Source organism: Solea solea, chromosome 17 (assembly GCF_958295425.1).
Source record: "Solea solea chromosome 17, fSolSol10.1, whole genome shotgun sequence".
Classification (NCBI taxonomy): domain Eukaryota; kingdom Metazoa; phylum Chordata; class Actinopteri; order Pleuronectiformes; family Soleidae; genus Solea; species Solea solea.
In genome coordinates, this window is record NC_081150.1 from 6,805,482 (window position 1) to 6,830,247 (window position 24,766).

The 24,766-nt window shown below is 39.5% G+C and overlaps 1 protein-coding gene across 2 annotated transcripts; it reads right to left on the bottom strand.

The window, feature by feature from the left end:
• Window positions 1-4,827: 4,827 nt before the first annotated feature.
• On the bottom strand, window positions 4,828-11,501 carry LOC131443803 (solute carrier family 23 member 1-like). Of its 2 annotated transcripts, none has more exons than XM_058613777.1 (12): window positions 11,379-11,501; window positions 10,988-11,131; window positions 10,661-10,818; window positions 10,215-10,374; window positions 8,932-9,113; window positions 7,852-7,972; window positions 7,437-7,593; window positions 7,107-7,360; window positions 6,865-7,029; window positions 6,671-6,779; window positions 5,931-6,026; window positions 4,828-5,179 (listed from the first exon to the last, which is right to left on the bottom strand). In XM_058613777.1, the coding sequence occupies exons 1-12, from the start codon at window positions 11,424-11,426 to the stop codon at window positions 4,938-4,940; spliced, it is 1,836 nt and encodes a 611-aa protein (XP_058469760.1). In that variant the 5' UTR covers window positions 11,427-11,501; the 3' UTR covers window positions 4,828-4,937. The 2 variants fall into 2 exon arrangements, with proteins under 2 accessions (XP_058469760.1, XP_058469762.1); XM_058613779.1 differs by having other exon boundaries at window positions 11,375-11,453.
• Window positions 11,502-24,766: the final 13,265 nt, after the last annotated feature.

A 24,766-nucleotide genomic window follows, 5' to 3' on the forward strand; every position in this document is an offset into this window, starting at 1 on the left:
TTAGAGCTGGTGCAGACGTTAACGAGGTGTTTCAAATGCTTCATCAGAGAGTTTGTTTACGCCGGCATCACGATACACTGATACGGGCCTGACACCGCGTGGCATAATAATGTCCCAATAATAACGAAAATACCAACGTTGGTAAAATACTTAAAAAAAACTTTTGTGAAAAACATTGTTCATTAATGTACATGTGGCAGTGTGAAGGGGCGGGGTTACGAGAGTGGACCTTTACGCTGACGTCATGGCCAATACTTCTCCTTGACTGTTGTTGACCCGATTACTTCTGTGAAAAGCAGTCAATGATTTGCAAAAAACCAATAAACAATGCTGTCCAGGGAACATCTCCGTTATATTTAACGATTTAAATTGTATACATTTCTACACGTAGCTGTGGTATTATTATCATTTTATATTATTATTTGTTCTGCCTTAATTTGAGGCAATTCATTAATTGATCCCAAATCTACCATAGTCTTAAATCTTATTTTCAAGTTATTATCTGCATCAAAACAGCCCAAGCCAAATTCATTAATAGCAACACTCTCACACACTCGGCAATAGTGCTAATTCATCAAAGGTCAAAGTTACATGGAAAGACAAGGAAAAAATACAAATTTATTTTTCAACTGCTTCTTACAATGTTACACTGCATCTGCACTGCATAAGTTAAAAGACATTTTTATGTATGCAAAATTATATAAAGGGCACGTTATGGGTAGCACATTATTATTGTTTTATCATTAATTACCCTTTGAAGCTGGTAGCTGTTTAAATAAAGGTTAAAGGTTAAATTAAATACAGAAATAAATCAGACTTTGTGAGACAACCTAATATTATGTGTAAATGAGGCCATGAGACGTTTAGTTATTTAGCCCCCTCCAGTGGCCAAATGAAAGTAATGCACTATGCCACAGTGAGGGCAGGAGAGGGGAAAAAACATTATTGCAGAAATATGTCAACATTATCACACTTCCCCAGCTAATACACAGTCTGGACTGTAGCTTTCTTACAAGTGTAGAATTATGAAGGCAGCCCACATATACTGTGTAATGACTGAGTGTGTTGAAAATGAGGAACAGGTCCTTAAAGTAGGTTGTCTTCATGTCTTGCTTTGTTAATAAACAACAGTGGGACCCAATGGTGTGTCCCAGGGTGGGACAGAAGTATCTGTTATCTGTCCCACCCTGTGAATGTGAAGTTAATTTTGTTAGTGTGAAGGAAAAAGAGAGGACTGCAGCATTATGAATATTTCAGACTGTTTCTCAGTGCCCAGCTGTGCTTTCATTACTGATTATAATTATCAGTTTCAAACTTAATCTTCTTTATCTTCATGTTTGGGTGTTCTTTTGTTTTGTTTAGTTTTTTTGCATAATATATTTGATCCTTGTAGTACAGTCACCAGCCACTTATCAGGTGCCCTGTGTACCCAATAAAGTGATAGAGAGATTGTAGTGAGACATTAATTATAGAGGAACATGAATTAGTAGCTGAAGCCAAATCACTAGAGATAAGAGTTGGCCTAACAAATTAGAAAATGTGCCACCGGGATAGTTGCTTAAAAATGTACCCAGTAATACTGCACCAAAGCTTAGTTACCATAATATTTATATTTTCACTTTTGCATAAAAGGCTCCGTTCTAAATTAACTTAGTGGTTATTCCAAAGCCACAGTGTGGTATCTGTGTCACGGAGGTGAGGACACTAACAATGGATGTTACTAAGCAACAGCCAAACAGTTAATTAATCAGACAACGTGGAGAATAGATTTTTAGAGGTTTTTTTTTTAGAATCATTAGCAGATAATTACAGCACTAATAAGAACAATAAGACACTGAGACATGAATAATGCTAAAGTGGGATGAGCTTGATGAATTGAATCAATTAAAACTCACTTCAAACAGACAGTGAGCTCATTCAGTCAGTGTCTCTGAACAGCATCACACAGGTAATGAAGTATTCTGATTATTATGAACCACAAAGTGCCTAGAGTTTAACCTGACACACACTGTAATGACAAAATATTGTTGTGCACACCTGTGTTACTGTGTCGGGACATTACTATACATTACTTTCCTGATATTACCAGCGACTTGTGCTAAATATCAGCATATATTGTAGGTTTAGAAGCTACAGCATATTCTTCTCTTGTATAAATTCATATAACCATGCAGGGTGGAGGTTTTAAAGAAAATCTGTTGTGTAAATGAACATGGGTACAATATACATCATTTGAATAGAGATGTATTTTCCATTTAGAGTGCATAGAGCGCCACACATGAATCTCTCTCTCTGTGTCATGTTTTTCTCTCGCTCCTGTTGCTCCTATAATTGCATTTGCAAACATATTTGTCAGAAAGATAAAGTTGGTATTTGAAAGCTTTCAAGGGCTTACAATAGATCTCATTAGATGGCTGGCAGCTGCGAGGGCAGATGATCTAATGTGGAGTTCAAAAATGCAAATAACAACAATACCTCAACACAGCGAGAGTCAGACGGAGAGAACACGTTGGTAAATTTGACACAAATCTCTGATAAGCAGTGAATTGCTGAGTATTGGCCATTGGAATGCAGATTGCAGACTCGTGTATTCTATAAAACCACCATAAACCACCATATTCTCTCTAAAGCCTGGAGTGAAACCCTATAAAAAAACCTGTGTTTTTCCTTCTATTACATGTCAAGAAATATCTGCTGTAGAAAATGTCAGAGACAAGGTTTATTGAAGACATGCTTGAGCATCACATCACATGAGTTAAATTCACTGACAGCTTGTTAATATAATAAAACCAACGTTCAGTCACATCATTCTAATCCAGTTTCCAACGATCACAGAATTCCACAGACATAAAAACAACAAAGCTAGTGGTGCCCTGACACTGTTGCTGCATCTGCTGTCCCCAGTCTGGTGCTCCTATCCTTATCCTAGTAGCCTTGTGTTCTGTTTCCTGTTTTATTTTGAAATAATTACCATTGCCTCTCGTTTCAGTGTCTGCTTCCTGTAAAGTTTTCCTCCTCTGTGATTACCTGCTGATGTGTTTCACCTGTTCATCGTTATCCCTCCACCTGTGTATAGCCTGCGTTTGCTGTGTCTGCAGCCAGTTCATCAGGTCTAGTCAAGATGAACTTGACTAGACTGGACACAGTGCACACAAAACTCACTTGTTTTGATTTATTTTAATTTTATTTTACCTTTATTTTACCAGGCAAAACTATAAGAGCAACTTCTTATTTACAATGTTGGCCATGGAAACTTAAAAACTGTGTCATATTTTGGTCAAACATGTACAAGTGCCACTAAAAATCACCTTAAATGACCTTTAAAAGAGATAAAATCATCCTGTTTGAGATTCAAATGTAACACCAGCTAATACGGTGTGGGAGAGACATAGATTTGGATCACAGTCTGTCCATGTGTTGGTCTGTCCACCACAATATGATCCAAACTGACCTGGGATGGATTGCAGTGACATTTTGCTCACACTTTCATTGTTCCAATGAAACTTGTATCTGCTGTATATTCTCACAGTTATCTCGTCAACATTTGAAAATCTACACGGGTCATTGTGGACCAGTAAGTGCCCTTGCCCTTGTTTAAGATCAGTTACTAGTAGCCTTTTGACCTCTTTTGTTGCCACTGTTCAGCCTGATAATCTTCTCATCAAGTATTATCAACTCTATCTCCTGTTCTTTGACTTAGGGTTTATTGTACACGAACAACTGTTTGTAGCTTGCACTCTTATTTTCCCCTTGCTGTAGTATTTTATTTATGATTGTACATCACAAAAAATGAAATCGAAAAGTGCTATACAAATAAACTTTACTTAACTCCTTAAGGAAAGAGTGAGGAGAGGGATCTTCAGCTGCAAAATGCAACTTCACCAATGGATCATGCTAAATTTGACACAATGTACCTTTAAATGGAAACAACATAAAATCTACTTGATTAACTTAAGGGCAAGTACATTTTACTTGATAGTAGTGAGGTAGCATTTCTTATTTGACTTTAATGAGGTAACATTTAGATAAGTGGTAAGTAAATCTTACTTAATTTTGGGAACTAGGCTCTCGCTGATATTGCTGCAGGAAAAATAATTTAAAAATATATTTTGAGGAATAAAAAGCATATTTTTACGAGGATTTCGTTAAATTAATTGCTCAAGTCCTTTTTTTCTCAGTGTACTGTACCATCCCGAAATATGTTTAGCGTGTGCAGCCAACCGTTGAGCAGCAGTCAGGATGGGCTTCAGGGAAAACTGATGGCTCCACAGATCAAAGCATTACACCATATCCCACCTGCCTGTCAAAGGTGGTCAGACAAAGGAAATGAATACAGAGAGAACAAAATGAAGGCGAGGAGAACGATGGAGGAGATGTGTTATCTGTGTTTACTTTTGATGAAGGAAACACAATAACAGAGGGTGGCTGGTACTGCTGCTGCTGCTCCTGTGTGTGTGTGTGTGTGTGTGTGTTTTAAGCAGCTGTCTGCATCTGTGAGGAGATACTGTGGGGCTGTGTGAGAATAAATTTAACCTCAGGCTAAATTTAATTTCCTTTGAAAGAGGGGAATGAATAGCACATTATTCTGTTTTTCTGTCTTCTATGTGTGATTGGCTGTGACTTATTGGAAGAAGGCTGAGTGATGTTGGAACATATTGGCACAAATGTTTCATATTTCATAATGTTGACAATGTGAGGGCAACGATTTACAGTACATGGATATTTTTATTTTTCTCATGCAGTGTAGAAATCTTTCATACACATCACTGGCTTTTTTTTTTGCTTGTGTACATTATTGCCGGAGTGAAAACAAAGACTTGCTATAGGTTTACAGTGCAAAATAGAATATTCTTTATTCAATTATTTAGAGCCATGAATGTCTTTAGCAATGACCTGGAGACTTTATATTTTACTATAAACAACCTCGACTTCACACGTTATAGAGCAGCTTCATCGGTGACCTTGGCGCTGTGCTTAGGTGATATAGTGTCATCAGGCATTTCTTGAGGTCTGGGGTCTTGCCATGGGCAGAAAGGGATGTAGCGAACCCAAGACTGGGATGCAAGGCATGAGGTTATGCCAAAGGGAAGATCGTACACCTGCCCAGTCATCAACGTGCTGCTACAGTCCTCATGATGCTCTTTGCCCCAGGCTAAGAGACCACGCTCACGTTTGGTCCCTAAATGGTATCAAAACAGATGGTTACAGAAGTGGTTAACGTATATCCAGGGTCAAAAACAATTGTGCAAAAAAATGTGCAAAGATGTTACTTCTGCAGTGGAAGTTTGAATTTGGCTGAGGCAGCCTAAAGATTATGGCTTAATTCAAGTGCTCTCCAAAACTACTATGAAAATCAAATGACTTCAGGGCATATCACACAGAGTTAGAATCAGCATAAAAGGAAAAGTATTTTCTGTTTATACAAAGCTAACAGAAATATGTCTCTTCTTCCCATGTGTGTGTGTATTTTCTCCGGGTTCTCCAGTTTCCTCCCACACTCCAAAAACATGCAGAGGTTAACAGGACACTCTAAATTGACAGTAGGTGTAAGAGTGAATTGTGGTAGAGGATGAATGAATGAATATTCCATCTCTGTCTGTATCATAAAAAAGTCATTTTGGAGATAAAAATGTTAACATGAGCTCAGATCATAGTTCCCTTTAGAAGCAGGTGACTGATTTTAAAAATGGTACTGTATTCACTTTTGCTAATTTTAGAGATTCTGTTTAATTAAGCCCCTGTGAATTCATCCAAAAGGAAAATATTTTCTACCAGTGTTTGGACACTTTTGTTATTAGAAAACAATCATTGCATAAATCATCAATCATCAATAAATCATTGCAAATGAGTCCTACTCAAGAGAGGAGAAGTTGCACACACAGCACATAATTGTCTGCAATGAATGTCAAATTCACTTGAATTCAGCTTACCAGGAATTGTGTTATCAAGAAAGAAACCAAGGAACCCTCCAACAAACATATTGGTGGTCAGCAATACCTGCAACACTTGGTCCACCTCGGTCACACCTGAGTCACACACAAAGGGACAAGAGAGAAAAGTATCTGGAGACGCTGTGTCTTCTGTGCCACTTCCTGTTTAATTTTGAAACTTACATTCTTTGCTTGTTGAATATATATTAATTTCCTGACCTTGTTCCACTTCCACCAGCTTGACTACATGCCCCACCTTGATAATTAGTCTCACCTGTGTTCATTAGTCTCGCTTACACACAGTATTTAGTCTCTTCTCTTCACTCACCTGACAGCACTCCACTGTTTTTCTTGTTGGTATTCAGTGTTTTTCTTTTGTTGATTTGACTCTGCTTTCACCGCAACTTCTGACTGCTTGCTTGTATACTGAACCATTTTTTTAACCAGTAAATGATTGTTGTTTCCTGCTTTTGAGTCAACTTCCTGTCCCAGTTGCTTACGACAGAACAGAATGGGCCCCTTGCACAGCAGCCATTTTGCCATTTCATGTTTTAGCAGGTGTTTAACACTGGCTCTGCTCAGCTCATGTAAATCAGGACAGTGTGACAGCGAACCAGCATGTAGCCTCAAAGTGAGGAATCAGTCATTTGATTTTTTTACACCAAAATGGCTGCTGCATGTGGAAAGGGCCCATTAAAATAATGTCTGAGGTGAAATGTAATGTACTTGTCGTTATTTACCAGTTTTTATGAAATCTGGATTCTTCATTATCCAGTTTGGAATGACAAGTCCACAGAACATGGAAAACCCAAAAACAAAGATATTCCTCGTGGAGTTCATGTCTGTGGACTGTAAAATGAGACGTGTCAACAAAGCAGTGTGCAAGCGTTTGGAGTGCCATGAACAAAATTGTAATGATTTGCTCTTGTTTTACCTGTAAATTAGCAATTCCAGCAGCAGTAATGACTCCAAACATGATCAGGAACATGCCTCCAATCACTGGGAGGGGAATGGTTGTGAAAACAGCTCCTATTTTACCCAGCATTCCCAACAGAATCATGAAAACTCCACATAAGAAAATCACAGTTCGACTGCCCACCTGTCACACAAAAGACCTGACAGCTCATTTTCAACTGGAACTTTTCTTTTAACTTTGCTTTACTGTATGCACCTTACCTTTGTAATACCGAGGGCTGCCACATTCTCACTATATGAAGTAGTGCCATTGCCTGTGCCGAAAGCCCCTGCCAGCAAACAGCCAAGCCCTTCAACACCAATGCCGCGATTGATGGCATGCTTGGGGGGCGGCGGTGCCCCCGACAGCTTGGCACATGCGTGGTAATCACCCACAGACTCTGCCATGGAGCATATGATCCCAGCCATGATGCCAAACACACCGGCCAGGCTTACAGTCGGTATTCCCCACTGACCTGAATCACAATCCAGTGATTATGAACGCTCACATAAAAGCTGTTCTTTGAAAGTGTTGTTTTCTTATGAACTCACCAGGATAGGGAACTCTGAACCAGGAGGCCTCATTGATCACGTTACCCTTCACATCAGTGCGGGCCAGGTAGCCGTACTGAGCCGGATCCGATGGTAGGACATCGTAGATGGTGAGGATGTAACACAGTAACCATGAGACGGCAATGCCCAGCAGAATCTAATCAATATCACATCCGTGTCACAATTAAAAGGCATACAATTCAAGAATTGACAAATAATAATGGTGCATAACTTCTGTTGTTTCTTCTTCTTGTTAATGTTATTATTTAGCCTCTGTTTGGTCTTTGTGAAGAGACGGGAAAGTTACATTGTCACTGTTTTAAAGTGTTATAGTCAAGACCTTTGCCAGCAATATGATATTTTACAATATCTGAATGTGAACTATCATGAGGAATGATAACTACAAAACACTTACTGGCATTATTTGGAAGATGTAGAACTTTGTGGTGTGCAGTTTCTTTCTTCTGCTGTACACAGGAACAGGGATTGGCACGGAAAGAAGGTACTGGGAGAACAGGATGATCAGCACAGTGGTCCTGCATGTAGAATGAGGATGTTCACACAGAAGACTAAAACAGACCAATTTACACTGCAGAGAACTCAGAAATGAAGGTAGATGCTACAGCTGAGAATAGAGCAGCCATGTCCAAAGTCTGGCCCACGGGCCGTCAGATTTTATTCAGGTTGCAGCTTCAGTTTTATAATGTTTATTTAGGACTAGGGATGGACTCAGATGGTAAGGCATTGCACTCTAAAACCAGAGTTAAGGGTTCTTGTTCTCTCCGTGACTTACAGATAAATTAATTTAACACTTGCTTTGTTATCTGACTCCAGATGTGAAAGAAAGGCAGAATTAAATGAATGAAGGGACCAGTGACCCCCCTGGAATCTTCAATGTTTGGACACTCCTGGTTTAGAGGCATTCCCCATGAAAAAAACCCTGTTAAATCTCTGTTTCAAACAGGGTTTTTACTAGTGGGAATGTGTTTAAATGACTTTCACTCCTACGTTAAATGACTCTGCTGTTTCTATCAGCATCAGTGACAACGTAAGGCCTGGGTGAACACACTGATTGATTCTGTGTCTGCTCTATTTTTGCAAACGGTGCACCACTCAAAGCATAACACCATGCTAGGATTAATGTTTGTAGCTGCCCTTACATTTTACACTGAAAATCATTTATTTGATCAGCTGCATCATCTAAACCAGTGATTCCTAAAATGAGGTATTTTGGGGTCAAATGTCTGAAGGGGTACGGGACTGTGACAAGTTTGGGAACCACAGATCTAAATCAATTAAAAGAGAGACCAAAAAGATGTAATAGTGACAACTATAACTTTATCAAGGGCTATGGTGTTGTTGTTTTTTATTTATTTCTTTATGCACGGGTGAAAAACCCCAACAGTGCAGAACAATCACTGTGTTATATGTCTTCTCTCAACAGCCTCATCCTTCGTATACCTGCTTATCTCAGTGTGAAAAAGGGTTTACATACATCGCAGATATGCCCCAGTGACTGCCAGTCTTTTCTCCGGCTGAGTCGTACAGTGACAGACCTATGAGAGAGATGGTGGGGGCGATGGTTAACGGGCCAATGAAGCGCATCAGGAAACCTATGAGGCCAGAGAAGCCCACGATGATCTGGAGGAGAGAGGCCACCATGATAGAGCCCTGCAACTGACAGGAGCACAATAATGGACACCATTAGCATCAGTATCATTAGTCTTCCTTAAAGTTTATGGCTTTTTATTACATTAACATAAATTACACATCATTGTGGTTTGATGAGGTATTGACACATTGGGAATTCCATTTCCATAAACCAGCCTGAGGCACGGACACTTTCTCTCACAGAAACTTTTGCTGCCTGCAGGGACAGAAGGAAACTTTTGACTAACTTAACAAAAGGCCAACCTATTAAAATCTATGCATAAGTCTCTTATATCTTTAGTATATTTGCAGCTTTTTCCACCAAACTGAAATTGTAAACCATGTTCTCTTCTGCACCAAAGTCCAGAGAGAAAAACAGCATTTTTGCTTGCAGGGACTCATGAGTTACTGGTCTAAGTTTGTGTCATTTTGGTAAATCTGAGCAAAGAATTTCAAACAGCAAAGTGACAACATGACATATATTCATATACTTATTTATAGACGCAGCTGTGGAATAATAACTCCTGTGTACCAATCACACATTGTCTCTGTGGTATTAGGTGTTGGATAGGAAGCAGGAAAGACTGTCCAATGGTGAGAAAATGTGTTACTGTAATTGAGTAGGTTTTTTGTGTACTGTAAAGTCATTTTTAAATGTTGTAATTTTACTTTTACTTGAGTATGTTTTCTTTGGAAGTACTGTACTTCGCTACGTTTCAAATCACATCCGTTATTGGGGAAGAAAATGTTGGCCTGAATTTAAATTAAAGGTTCCTTTTTTTTTTTCTTTACATATTTTATTTTGTCAGTACTTTAATTTGTAAAGGTTTGCCTTTAATTAAAAACAATTCATTTGAGATTTCTGTCCCCTTGTCCTTTTTGCACGACACTAGAAAGAACCCCAAGTAACTTTTACTCTAAGTAGATTTCAAACAAAGTACTTTTTTTTTTACTTAGACAAGTACTTTTACTTGTACATGAGGAAAAATGTATCAAAAATAGTGTTACTTTTACTTGTGTTTACCAGTGTTGATAATGTGTCAATAGCTCCTACAACCATACTTAAAACCTGAACCATCTATTTGAATCCCTAACAGATCAATGAATGGCACTAAATTGATGGCTCACTGTTCTCATGCGTGTCTGCCACACTTCTACAAATTCAGGCGACGAGGTGTTGACCAGAGTGGCGTTCTGAGTCCAAGCTGGACACTTCCATTCTGGCATCGACAACAGGGCCATGACAGGTGTCACCAGGGAAAATGTCCCACCCTGTATGATGGGAAGCCTTCAGGAAAGAAAACATGCACGCAAATATTGATTAGTTCAATATAAAATCAGAAAAAAACATCCCATTTTGTGTTGAAATGATCGCAACAATCCAACATTTAGGTTTGGGTTTCTCACTCCAGGTCCTGGGGGGACACTGGCCTGCACTGCTCCAACACACCTGTTTCAAATAAACGGGTCGTTATCAGGCTTCAGCAGAGCTGACTAACGAGCTGCTCATTTGAATCAGGTGTGTTGGAACAGAGAAACATCTAAAACATATAAAAATAGCACATCATACTGACCTGACGCCAAATGTGACCTGCAGTATCGTGCACAAGCCAGAGACAAAGAAAATGGTGTTGATGAGTTGACTCTGTGTCAGGCTGTCATGCTGCAGACACAGGCCCTCTGACACAATGAGAGGGATGGAGATGATTCCACCAAATGCTGTCAGGTAATGCTGCGCAGGATGGAATCAATAACATGACAATGACAAAGAAAAGTGTTTGGTTTAACGAGTGTTACAGTTTCCATGTTTTTAATTTTATTTTTATACTATTTCACTATAAATGCGGGTTTTACAGTAAATTTAGAGTCAAGTCAATCTGAACGTTTCAATGATGACGCACCTGTATGGCCAGGAAGATACACAGATACCAGGGAGGAACATCAGTGACGCGATATGTTGGTTTATTTCTGTTGTCGTCTTCTATGGAGTCACTCACACTTAAGTTAAAAATCCTCTCTCTGGGTTGATCATTGACTTCATTTATCTGCCACATCGTATAAATAATAAAAAAACAAAAACAGAGAAGGTAGCAAAGGTTCACTCGGAGACATATGGTTATATAACACATATTTAATTTTTTTAAATATAGCCCATTACAGATCTGTTCAAAACGCAGAAAGAGAATTTCTTCCTAACTTGTTCAGCCTTAATCATTGTAACGCCACATATCTGGAAACAGATTAATCAGAAACTAATGGTGATAAATCATATGAACAAGAGTCAATACCAACATCAAAGGCAGGATTGTCAAGTCCGTTGCATCCCTTCACTGGAGCCATCGCGACCAAAACAATTGTGCAGGTCCCTTAACTCTTCTAACCACAGGTGGAATGAAAAGTAAAGACTGACATAAAGAGAGAAAGAGAGGAGAGAAGAGGGAGGTTAGGTCATCTTTGGTCCAATGGGGAATTCTTGTTTATCACCATGGGAGTTGTAAATGTATTACAAGGGAGGGGAAGAGCGTAATAACATCATTCTTCAAGAAGATAAACAAAAGTCAAATAGTTTGTTTGATCAGAGGCTTTCACCTCAAACTGTCACATTCTGCTGACAGGAACGAGAACGGGGAAGGTTGTTAGACAAAGAGATGCAGACCTTGAAATACTGGCTGCTTCTTTCACTTATATAATGAGGAGATGGAGAATCTGAAGATTTGATAAATGTGCCAAAGCACTGAACTTACTGATAAGATAGCAACATGGTCAGCTGTTGTGCTTCCTGTTGTCCCTGTGGGTTTTTGACTTGATATCAGGTGAGTAACTCTGACTCACTCACTCCCTTGTGCACAACAGCTCCTCTATTCTCACTTATTTCGATTGCTGTGACGACAGTGGAGATACATGTGGAGATACACGTGGAGATTACCTCATTCAATTCTTGGGTGTGGACGTGTTAACATTTTGGTGTCAACAGTTTCGGGGCAAGTTTGGCAATATTAAGTTCCTGATTCCCTGCACCTGCAGTCACCTGCATGGGCTTTATAGGTTTATTTCCAGTGAAGAGACTTGCATCCTTCATAGTCGAGATTAGGCATTCTTCCTAGCATACTGGGAATGGAATGCTGATGAAAAGGAACAAGCTTGCAAGTGTGTGTCACTGTGTCACTGATTAACTGACAGTTGCTGCCTAACCAGGGCTCACCAGATCCTCACTGACCACACCCACCCCCACCATGGACTGTTCTCCCTGCTGGCGTCTGGCAGGAGGTTCCGCAGCATCCGCTGCAGAACAAACAGACTCAAGAACAGTTACTTTCCGCTGGCCATCAGACTGCTAAATTCCAAATAACAATTTAGCAGTCACCCCCCCCCCCCCCCACACACACACTATCTGTGCAATATTTAACTGTTTTTTTCTTTTTTTCTTTTCATATTGCTGCTACAGTTTCATTCCTGTTTTTCTTTTTGCACTACGTTTATATTTATTTATATTCAATAAAAACACTTACTTATTTTTTTTTTTATTAATCATAGTTAGGCTGAAGAGTTAGATACATGTATAGACATTTACAGTAAGATAAAAGACATTTCCCATCAAAACTCAGAAGTGACAAAATTCAATGCTGTGTGTTGGTTCCTTATCTGCTGCCAAGCAACGAAATTTCGTTGCCAGTTTTCACTGCTGTGTTTTCTGTGCAATGACAATAAAAGGAAGTCTAAGTCTATATGTCAACTTGGTCGACGAGAGATGCAAATACTTTCATTTTCATTTCATTATATTTTGTACCTGCAACTTCTAGCATGTTAGCTGTCATTAAAGTAAAGTCAGCTAACAAACAGCCATTACAGCTTAATATTGAACTGATATTGGTGTTTATGTGGGCCACACGGTTGGTGTAGTGGTTAGCACTCTTGCCTTTGCAGCAAGAAGACACAGTCGGAACAAGGGTCTGTCTGCATGGAGTTTGTATGTTCTCCCTGTGTGTGTGCGTGGGTTTTCTCCCACATTCCACAAACATGCAATACGGGGATTAGGCAAACTGGACTCTCTAAATTGAGGTGTGAGAGTGGATGGTTGTTTGTCTCTATGTGTCCCTGTGATGGACTGGCGATCAGTCCCCGGTATGCCCTGCCTTTCGCCCTATGCTTTCCATGCCCTATGCCATTAAAAGTGTACAATGGACATGTAAAATACTTAAATCTAAAGGATCCTGGGTACTTCTTGGTTGAGGATTCACAACATGCATCCTTGCAAACTCTCTACATGAAGGACTCCTTTTTGAAGGCAGCAGAGTTCAGTGATGTAACATCCTTGAAATTGCGTCATTCAAGGGTTGGCTGTGAGTGAAGCACCCATTGTTTCCAAGAGCACAACATTAGCATATACTGTTTTATTCACAAAGAGCAGCTACATTTTTAAGGAAATTAGTGCTCTAAAGTAAGCATTTTAGGGCACTTAGGAAGTCATTTATATTCTAAAAGGATGCTCTTTGCACTAAACAATAAACTTCCCTGCAATGTTTTCCTGGATAACTCGGCTTTATCATTTTGTGAATCATTAGCAGACAGGTTCATTTTTCATGGTTGGTCGTGGAGAGGCAGTTTAGCCAATTTGTGGGGAAATTTGCGTAAAATGTGGTTTTCTGGGTTGGAGTTTTTCCTCAGCTTTCAGCTCATTAAAACACAGAAGTGTTACTCCTTAAACGGTTGTGTTGTGTGTGCGTGTTCAGGGGGAGACAGAATTGTCTGTGAGGTAATGGCTTCTGTTCATGCAAACTGTTAATGAAAGAAAAAAAAACACTGCCACAAGTCACAGAGTGCTTATAAAAAATACTGTGTCCCCATTTCCTTCTAGTGATTCCCCCTCAGGAAATGTCACGCCTCAACAGCAGCACTGCACCAACAAACAGCCCATAAAGTCTAATATTTCCTTATTTAGAGTATGACAGCTGTGGTTATGCAACCACTATACTACACCGTTCCCATAATATAACTAAGGATCTTTGTTCAAAATGTGCAGGATGATGCCGATGCAAACGCTGGGTTTAAAAAAAGCAAAGAACATTTAGTCAACATACTGTAAGTCACAGCACATGAAGCATCTGCTCTTGTGGAAACAAGCAATTGTCGTTGAGTGTCGCACCCAAGGGAGTGACAAGTAAAAGTTAGACAAAGAAAGTGTGGCTGCAACATTAACCTCTTTATTATTTCATTGTCGTGTGCAATAAAGGTTTTGTGACTGCGCTCGTTTATGGACTAAGTCGGGACATTACAGTGCTGTATCAAAGATAAAAACAAGCTTCGTCTTCCTTCACACTGACCAGGGGAGACATTTCACATCAAACATGCATGTGTCTGCTGCCCCATCTCCCATCTCAGCTGAGTAAAATCAAAATAAAGGTAGAATGGTTTAGCGCTTGTGCTCCACAAAGCGAACAAGTGTCAGGTCTAAAACATTTAAAAGATAGTGAGAAAAAAAACCCCACACATCTTTGTTTGCACAAACTGATATTGATCTTTGCACCATGTGTGAGCGACACTGAAAAGAGCCAGGCTCTGTGCTATTGATTTAAAACGTCCTCTGTAGATTTTCATTGTAAAAAAAAAGCAATGCGTTCCTTTTAGCGAGTCTTTCAGAGGATTTTTAATACACATGCTCATACGGAATTTATTGCTTTCATACTTTTTCAAATATTCTCTCCCTTAGTATCCAAGAGAGAGGAGCAGTTGGAGAGAAGCTGCTGGTGTTGTGAGCTCTGAGGCAACTCTTATCTCCGTCTGGACAAAGGCCTGGGTGAATAATTTAGGTGCAAGCGGAGTCTTATTTTTTATTCAGAAATTAATTTACACCACAGACACTATATGCATGTTTCCTCGCTCACAAAATTAGATGTGATGATCCAGTTTTATTGGTCAAACACAACAAATAAAATCATATGCTGGTACAATATTGTGCTTTTTGCTGTTTAATCCACTGCAGAGGGTCAGAGTAAACATGTCATTGTCACAAAGTCGCATTTGTTGCATTGAGATAAATTACACTGGATTACTTCTGTGCAGTTCTTTATCTGTGGCTATGAATAACATATGTAGATGTAAATAAAAGCTTCAGTATTTAAAGGTTCAGTGTGTGACATATAGGTATGTTTGTAACGTTATGTTTGTTTACGTGTGCTTTAGGCAAGGGCCTTGTCTAAAGGAGGCCATCTTGTGTAACCATGTTTCAAGGTCACCGTAGTTCCCTGATGCATTTACACAGGTAAAGGTTGCGTGAGTGAAGGAGTCCTCCGATGGTTCCAATCTGCAGTCTGACCATTAGATGTCACAAATTCTTACACAGTGGACCTTTAAGAAAAGCGTGACATGTTGTGACACAGACACAACCTTTAAACCTTTGAGCCTGGAGGGGAATGTAGTCAGCATAATCACATCTTGACCTGCTGCTGTCTAAATCTTCACTTTATACAACTTGATGCTATTGCCAGTGAAGAATACTTAGAGTTAGTGTCAGTTTAACCAAAGTGCTGAAGGTCACGGCAGGAAAGATGCTCCAAGGCAGCACAAGTCATCTTCAATAACATGTTGTTATTATACAATAGGAAGTAGAGATAAATAAAAATAAAAATAGAAATAAAAAGCATTACCATTGTGTGTGTTTTCTTTGTGTACTTTTTCTCTGTACTTCTCTAAAAGAAATTATTCAAAATACATTAGCAGCTTTTATTTACATGTTTTACAATCTCATCAGCCTATAGCTGTAAACGTTTACTTGCAGGTGATTGGTAAAATAGTTTAAAGTAGTTAAAGGTGACATAGACCGGAAGCTCCAATTAACGCTGCGTTTGTGTGTGTATCTGCGTCATTACCTCGTTTATGAAACCCTAAAGTTTCAGAACAAACAGTTCAGCCACTGCTGAGAAAATAGTGTTGTATTGTTTTCCTGGGCTCTGCGAAGCGGATCGACACTTCCTTAATTTGATGTCGTCATCAGAAATCCTCACCACCATAGCGCCTCCCGGTGCGGGCACTAGTCCGGGCACATCCGGTTGCGTACATTCAACCGCAGAAGAAGAAGAACTACTCTCGTTGTAGCTGCTGAGATGCAGAGCATCCACCGTGCCAGAGGGGGAGCTGTGTATCTGAGAGCTGGCCTATCTATTACGTCACTTCCAGGTACCTGGCCAATCACAGGACAGTTTTAAAGCTCTCGTTGGCTGGCCAATCACAGCAACTGTTTGGTCTGAAACAGCGCGGCTGACGAGAGCGTCAGTGAGGAGATATTTTGATCGGCTCGTTTGCAGCGATTAGGAGGTTTTTAATCATGAAAACATGTTAATATATGTAAGTAGACCTCCATAACTAACATATATGTGTGATACAAGCATTCGATGTCACCTTTAATCAGTTACTGAATTCCTCAATTTGCAGTACAATCATTTCCCCAGGGGACAGAACAGGTCACGGTCACTAAAACAAGAACCTGTGTGTGCATTTCCAGAACACAGTGTCTTAGCCGTTTCTCTCCAGTAGCAATTAGTGGTGAAACATTAATGACACAAGAAACTGACGATTTCTTACAGTGCGTAAAATGTAACCACATTTATTGGTGAAATCAGCACGGCTTTTTCATTAGTGATAGTACCTGGTACCTGGTCCTTTTTGTAGTACCTGCTCTGGTGTGGTTCGATACTGTGCTTGACATCGTCAGACTTTTCGGTCCGTGACTGTCGTCACTGGAAGAGTCATGAGCGCGACGTCCAACACAAGGAACAAGCCGAAAAACTGTAGATCAGTTAATAAGACTTCACTAGTCATTAGTCACCAGCTTGTGTGTGTCGCGTATAAAACAAAGTCACAGCAGTTTCATGCAGCTGTGCTATGATGACTCCGCCCACATTGAGGAGGAACTATAGCAATGAAAAACCAAGTAAACCGAATCGAGCCATGCCTTGCCAAGCCGGGACTATGTAGATGTAACCTTAAAATATATTTATTTTGTCCTGATATGAATGTTAAAGGTTCATTCTGTGGTAATTTAAAACAACAATTCATGAAATCGGGTGATTGAACACTTCCCAACAAAATTAAGCATAATTATTTTAGCTTAAATTTTTGTGCAAATGAAAATAATTTCACTCTATTTTTTACACAGTGGTCCTTTAAAAGGAATGTCTCAAATCTAATGAGACACTACTCTTCCTGTGCAGTAACATTTAAATGTGCTTTTTCATACTGTCATACTGCTGAAGTGCACCTGAGACAGCTGCAGTGAGTCAGCGACAAAAAGGTGAACCGAAAAAAAAAAGTAAATGATGGATAGATTTGAATGTTCCTTTCAATATCTCTTATAATAAATAATCATTTTGTTAGAGATTGTCTGGGTACAAACAATGCGACATAAAAATGTGCAGTCAATATGCACAACAGATGACACGGATCCTGCGAGTCAATTCGATTCGAGTTTTAGAATTCATCTTTCAGCTTGGCCTCACATGTTAATAAATTGTATTATGGCCCGGTGGACAACATGTATCGATCTCTTCCTCCTCAATATTGGGCCTCTGAACAGCTGATTGAGTTTTGTAATAGGTCTCATTTGCATTAACACATTGGAATCAATAGCCATGATGAAAACCCAGGAGAGGGGAGCATATGCAGCAGCGCTGGTCAATTAAATTTTCATTCACTGCAGAGGTTTTGGTACAAAAGGTTTGTGTGAGCATCCTCAGATGTGTGGCAGTGGCACCTTCTCTTTTGTTCTGTTTACGGTGATGAAAAATGAAAGATGAGCAGCAGCAGCAGCAGCAATCGATGCAATCCATTATTATGAAGATTTAATTAATTTTATTTAATTAATGTACCACCAAATTAGTCTCAATCATGTTTTATTGTAATTGAAACATTAGTGCATAGTATTACAGAGGCTCACTGCAAATGTTTAGCCACTGATACGTTGTAGGACAGAGACAGCGAGTTCTGTGTTTGTGTTTTTATCGTCTGGTTTAAGGTTCAGTCATAAAATGTATACCACAGTGGTCATAAAAGGTGATTCCTCAGGCACAAATGTACTGAGACACAATATGTGTCAGAAACTGAACAACACAGAGACAATTATATTGTTTTTTTTTTTTAAATAAATATGAAGTGCTGCATGTTCTTCCTCCACCATTCGCCAGAATACAGCATGGTATAATGATTGTAAATTGTCAGTGTCTTTTTCATTTCACTGAGAGGCTCTGACCCACACCTCCAAACTCCTATCATTTAAGAACTTTAAGTTCCAGTAGGCTTTTTTTTTTATCACACTTTCTCTTATCTATACTGTGATCGTTGGTTATCATTAACCTCTTATTATATGAATATTTCATATTCATAATGAAATGAGTATATCTCTGCAACCACATGGCCTATCTTAATACTTTTGGTGTCATAGTAAAGGAAAAAACTGTGGGATTTGTTGAGATGTCAGTGTAAGTATAAGCGGTGAAGAGTAAATGAAGATAGAACACCAAAAAAATAAAAATTATTCAGCTTTGCCTGAAAAAAAACCCAAAATAAAGATGAATATCTCTCCAGAATAATGGTGAATAAGCTCTAAACTAACTCACATCAAAGTACAGCCTGTGAACATAATCCCTGCAAAATTTGACTTTGATCAAGTGAATCAGAACAAAATTAGAGTGATTTTAGTGTAGAAATTACAGGCGAGGACTCATTTGTCACATTTGTAAACATCTGTTCAATTTGAATTCAAACCATGTATTTAACTTCTTTCTTCACTTTAATATATCTATTAATGTTCAATAAAACAATTTCTGGCATTGTTTCAAAGTTCCTGCAGACTTTAATATGTTTTAAAGTCAAAAAACAAACACCAGCTGACTTGTCTCTCTTCTCAGGCCTGTATCTCAGCGAGAGAACGGCCTACATGAATGAACGACATCTCATTGGCTTCCTTAAAGCCAATCGAAGGACACTGTCGTCTCCGAATTTTGATTGACTGCTTCGTTCGCCAATGAGAGGCAACCGAGCGCGCGGATGTGATGCAGCTGGCTGCTGCCTTAGCATAGGGTAATGCTTCTAAAAACGTGATGACGTCACAGAGAGATGCCAGGGAGCGCTTGATTTTAACACAGGGAGTCAGTCTAACCGGGAAGTCCTTTTTTGTGGTGAAACTGAGAAAACATCAAAGGTAAGAGCGATTTTACAGTTGTTGTTCGGCGAACGACTCTCTGTTGTCTGTATTCGCTGGCGTGTATCTCTGTAATGCTTTGTCTTGTACTGCTTTGGCATACACCATTGGAACGGGCAGAGTCTTAGCTTTCATTAGCCATAGGGTGTGTGTGGGATAAGATGGCGGCGCTTCTGCTCCAGAAATGCCGCAATATGAGCAATAACTTTTTGAAGCATCGGTATTTACGAAGTTTGACATGAAGTTATTCATTTAGGTGTTATTTGAGCTGTGTTTGTTACATTTTAAAGACTTTTCTTACAGCTTTGTAGAGCATTTCCTGAAAATTTTGATACCAAGTTTTTTTTTAATCACTTTTTTTGTGGTTCTTAACGAAAAATAAGTTGCGTAAACTCATCCGTACCCCAATTGGGGTACCGCCGGGGACAAGGACAATGGGCATTGTTTGTGATTGTAATCGTATGACAAATGTATTCCACTTTGCTTACTTTCTCCATGCACAAATCAGAGTTTTAGCAACATTTGAACCTAAAAGTGATCTTCTGCTGCAACAAACAACAGCCACATTCTCAATTATATCTGTGATCTTAAGGAAACGATTTACTGCTATAATAGTTTTTATACATTTTATTTATATGACCTACAATCAACAGATCAACACTGTATTAATAGCTAAACACATTAAAAGATGTCTTCTGGCTGCATCTAAACATTTTGACTTCCTCTGTGACTCATACATGAGCTGCCAAAATGTCAGTCGTGCAATGATACTGTCATTTTATTGTGGATATGAAGCCAACACAGATGTAGAGGAAATAGAGTATGATCTATGAGAGTATTGACTGCTTCGACTGGGCACTCACTTTTACTTACCTTTCTTACCTTTCTCACACTGTCACGTCTGAGGAGGTGCACTTTTGTAAAACACTGAAGACAGTCCCACACACTGTCCTGTCACTTAGTGTCGCTTCTGTAGCTGGTTCATGACTCTAACAGAGAAATATAAACTTTTGGACTTGTCAAAGTGTTCATAAAAACTGCCCTGCTTTGCCCCATTCATCATTTATTCTCATTTATCCCTCATCACTTGTTCTCATTATCCTCTCTTCTGCAGCAACCTCATTAAGACCTCAACCTCTGCTCATTTTACTAAAATGGAACAATTTTGACCAAAAACACAGTGGAATAGAACTCACACACACACACAAACAGTCTGGTTTCCATAACTTCAGAGGACATTACCTTGACTTACATTCATTTCCTGCAGACTTACTCTAACTACTACTACTAGTCCTAACCCTAAGCTCATCAACATGTCGTCACCTTAAAATGTAACAATTTATGTTATGGGGGACTATATTTGTGTCCCCATAAGGAAGACAAGTCTCTATAATGTGAATGAGGTCCCCTCAACTTAAGTAATACCTGGAACACACACAGACACACACATACAAGTCCACTTTGAGTTTAATATTTCCACGGGTCACTGCAGGTTCTCCTCAGGATATTTCATTGTGGAGTTGAATCCTATTTTAATTCAAAACAGACAGACGTGATAAGAGCTCCTGGCCACAGAGGATTGTAATTGGGAAACATATTATAATGAGCCTTCACTTGTGAGTCTGGTAATTAGGATCATTCAAATCCTGTACTCGCACAATGAATGCGAGCTGAATCCTCTTCACCGGCCGTTTCAGTCTTGCATGGGCCTTTCGGGTCCCATTGAGTGCAGTATTGAGAAAAGCACCCCGTTGTGACAATGGTCATGGTAATAGCATTACAGTTTGTAATACAGAGTCTGCATGGGAACATTGTGTAAAAGATGCAAATATGAGCCGTCTGTTATTGTGTCTGATGAATGCACCAACCAGGCAGCTTTGTAATGACTCTTGCAATAAACTGTACATGTGACACAGGCAACAACATCATCTGTTTATCCGCTGCTTTAGTGAGAGTAAATCATATTCTGAGTTTTCCAAGAGCAATGATTTGGAAGAACTGGATAACAAGTCAGTACAGAGAATTACAGCCCCAAAGAACTCCAAGTCTGTGATTGGTTGATGTTTGCTTTGGGAATTTACTCCAAAGTGTAGTTGAAATGATAAAGACTGAATGTGTTCATAATCTTAATGCTCAACAGCATCTGTGCCTCTGTGATTTGTGCGGATATATATGACATACTGTGTTTGACATTACGGTTCTTTAGTTAGCATGCTGACAAGGTTGTGGGTTAGATTCCCGGCTCTGCTAGTCTATGTGTCAAGACACTTAACCCCACTTTGCTCCTGAGTCAGAGAAAATGCGCTGTATGAATGGGGATTAATGGCAAAAACTGTATTCTAAAGCAGCTGTGAGTGGTCATCAAGACTAGAAGAGCTCTATATAAATACAAACCATTTAACATTTGTTGCTCTTTGGTTTTCTACATAGGACTGTTTGGATAGAAACTAAAATACTGGACAATTATTCATAATGTTTAATGTTTATTGTTTACAGCTGCAGTATGTCATTTAGTTGTTATTTTTTTCCTTTGTTTGGTGTTTGTGAACAACAATTATGTAACATTATTTATATGCTGTATCGTTCATCTGAAATCAGGCTGTGTCAAGAAATACCAGCAAACACTTTGGGGGAGCGTTTAGATGTAAACACTGGCAGAGCAGGGGCGGGTGGGAGTAAGAAGCATTTATCCTGTCAAACTGCTGAATGAGCAGCTTTTTTGAACAGCAGAATTCACTTTTTCAGACTTTTCAGTTTTCAGTCGAACCCTGACCTATTCTTGCTTTATTAGCACGATGTTGCTGTTGCCTCTGCCTGCCATGAAATCAACTATTACTTCCTGTGTGCAGCACAGGAAAGTTGATGGCTCTAAATTAAGATTAAAAAAACCCACAGTTGAGTGGAGCTGATGTGCTTAAAATTGTAAACTCGTCAATGGCTTGACTCGAACGGACATTTGCTTATATTAAAAATGTACACACTGTAGTTTTAAATGACTACATTAGTTTTAAGTTTTTAAAACAGTGAAGTCTGCTTCCCAATTTGTGTTGGTGGTGTTGTTTGGATACGAATTTAGAAACATATTTCAATTCGGACAAGGATTGATGTTTGTTAATTAGTGAGAATTGCACTTAAGATGGTGTATGAATGGTGCTAACAGCTCCTGAAAAATTTCAAAATGTCTGGCAATAATTGTACAGAACACTGACTAGACACACACATAGAAAAAAAGTGTGAGTGCATTTGACTTGCTCCCCCCTCTGTTGTTGAAATATCATCAAAGTCTCTCGGTAGTTTTGAGCCAAACATGAACCTCGCCCCCCAACTAAAGATCAAGGCCCAGCTGAAGCTTTTATGTAATGCACTGCATTGTTGTCATCACAAGCCACTCGCCTTTGTCCATGCATGTAAATTGCCTTGATGAAAGGGGTGGCGTTTTTTTTTTTATCGTGGACAGGGACTGATCTGTCGGCCGTGCTCTCAATCTGAACGCACTGAGCGTTTTTCCCTTTAAACCCCCTTCTGCTGCCTTTAAGCCCCTATATCTTCATGGCTCACTAAAATATTAATCAGGCCCGGAGCAATAACAGTAACGGCCACAAAAACACACACGGTGACACATGTGAGTGCCACTACACACAGAGGAAGGAACTTGTATAATTTAGTGGTTCAGTGCCTTTGATATCCAGTGGCTGGATGGCTACAGTGGATTACTGAGCCTCAGTCACAGACACGACTTTGACACTGCAGAGCACCGTGAATCTTCCCCCTCCTCCTCCTCCTCCTCCTGCTGCTGCTGTTGCTGTCTCCCACTGCACAAAGACCATGGGAAATAGAAAAGGTGCCCTACTATCATTCACACAACAGTCCATAAGCTCACTGACTGAATGATGACTGCTGGGATGTTCAATTCGCTCGCTGACATAATTGTTTTATGCTCTGAGAAGTAATTATTTCAGCTGCCACAATGGAGGCTGTCCCGCCTGCAGTAACAAAGATAGTCAGTAAAGCAGTCCTATTGGCACAAGGAGACACACACATGAGAGAGCAGATATGGGAAAGCAGTACATTCTCGTTTTGCTTGCAGCTGTTGCAGTTTCTAAGCTCGTGGTTTCCAAGACATAATTACATTTTGAAAGTGCTTTGCCGTAAATTAAGGTTAGTGCTTGTTTTGAAAACATCCAATGAAAAAAAAAAAAAAAAGTTGCTTTACACACATCTCATTGTTGTATGGTTCATACCGGTCACTGTTTGACCTGTTTCGTGTTTGTTTCTGAATGAAAGTGTTTATGCAGGACAAGAACAAACTGCTGTACAGAGAGACAAATATCATACAAAGTGCCAAAAGAGAAAAGGCCACTAGTTGTCAGTTTGAATGTCCTGAGCTACACTGAGCTGAGTCAACTGCGTTTTTTCTGTCAGCATTTTTTTTTTCTTTGCCTCTGCACATGTCAGCTCAACCCAGTCTGAGGCTTGTTATGAGCACAGCAGCCATCACTGAGTAAGACACTGTTCATACGCATAGCCTAGTTTTGTGGAACTTGATGTGGGAATTAAAATAGAAATTTGAAGGTCTGTCCTTCCAAGGGTTTGCTTATGCTGCTCAGTAATTTCACTAAATGTAACCGGAGCACCAACAGCGAAAAGGTGGTCTTGTCCATGTCATTTACGCGATAACCCCAACATATATTGATCCAAGTCTCGGGTAACTAGTTTTCCTCTGTTGACGCTGAAGCTTATGGTTGTCCCTGAGGAAGTGGATGGGATGTGCTGAAAGTTGAATGAATTACTGAGAGAAGCAGACATTTGGGCTTAATTGTGACTCAGCATTGGTCCTTGATTTTATTGTGTATGTCTACTTTTATTCAGTTTAATATATGCACATTAGCCCGCAGGTTTTAAAATGGGGCAGCATTGCAGAATTAAAGCAGTATTACATAACTTCAGCAAAAGACTGTTGCACTAAACAGCAGATAGATAGATAGATAGATAGATAGATAGATAGATAGATAGTCTCAGTCCCTGAGTGAAGAGAAAATAAGTTTATTCCACATAATAAATCTTACATCATGAATTTCAATGGAGGAATAACTGAGCTGCATCAAATAATAAAAATAGCATGACTAACCTTCACAAAGGGTTATGGTGCCAGATAACACACATGGGTGCACGAGTCTTCTTATGTGTGTGTGTGTGTGTCTTGTGGTATTAAAAACACAAACATGCCACGGCAACTGATGTGTAATAATTAGTGACACAAGAGTTCAGAGGAAAACAAAACTCAAATTTTGACAAAAAAAAGGTCTTAATCACTGGACATTTATTTGTATTGTCCTGCAAACCTGTTTGTGTGAAACTCTCACCTGAACGAGGCCTGACACTAAGGACATTAGTGAATCGCTTGTCACCTAATGTCGACATCAAAATTTCACTCAGGTCACTCCTTTTCTGTGCAGGTCTAATGAGTCATGACATGAGAGGAGCCTGG

What these genes read in the sequence shown, in the direction of transcription:
- LOC131443803 (XM_058613777.1), bottom strand. Translation starts at nt 11,426, where the DNA reads ATGGCTCCAGTGAAGGGATGCAACGGACTTGACAATCCTGCCTTTGAT. An exon ending in TTGACAATCCTGCCTTTGAT is followed by an intron (nt 11,132 to 11,378) that starts GTTGGTATTGAC and finishes ACGATGTGGCAG; the next exon opens with ATAAATGAAGTCAATGATCA. An exon ending in TCTTGATAACACAATTCCTG is followed by an intron (nt 5,180 to 5,930) that starts GTAAGCTGAATT and finishes GATACCATTTAG; the next exon opens with GGACCAAACGTGAGCGTGGT.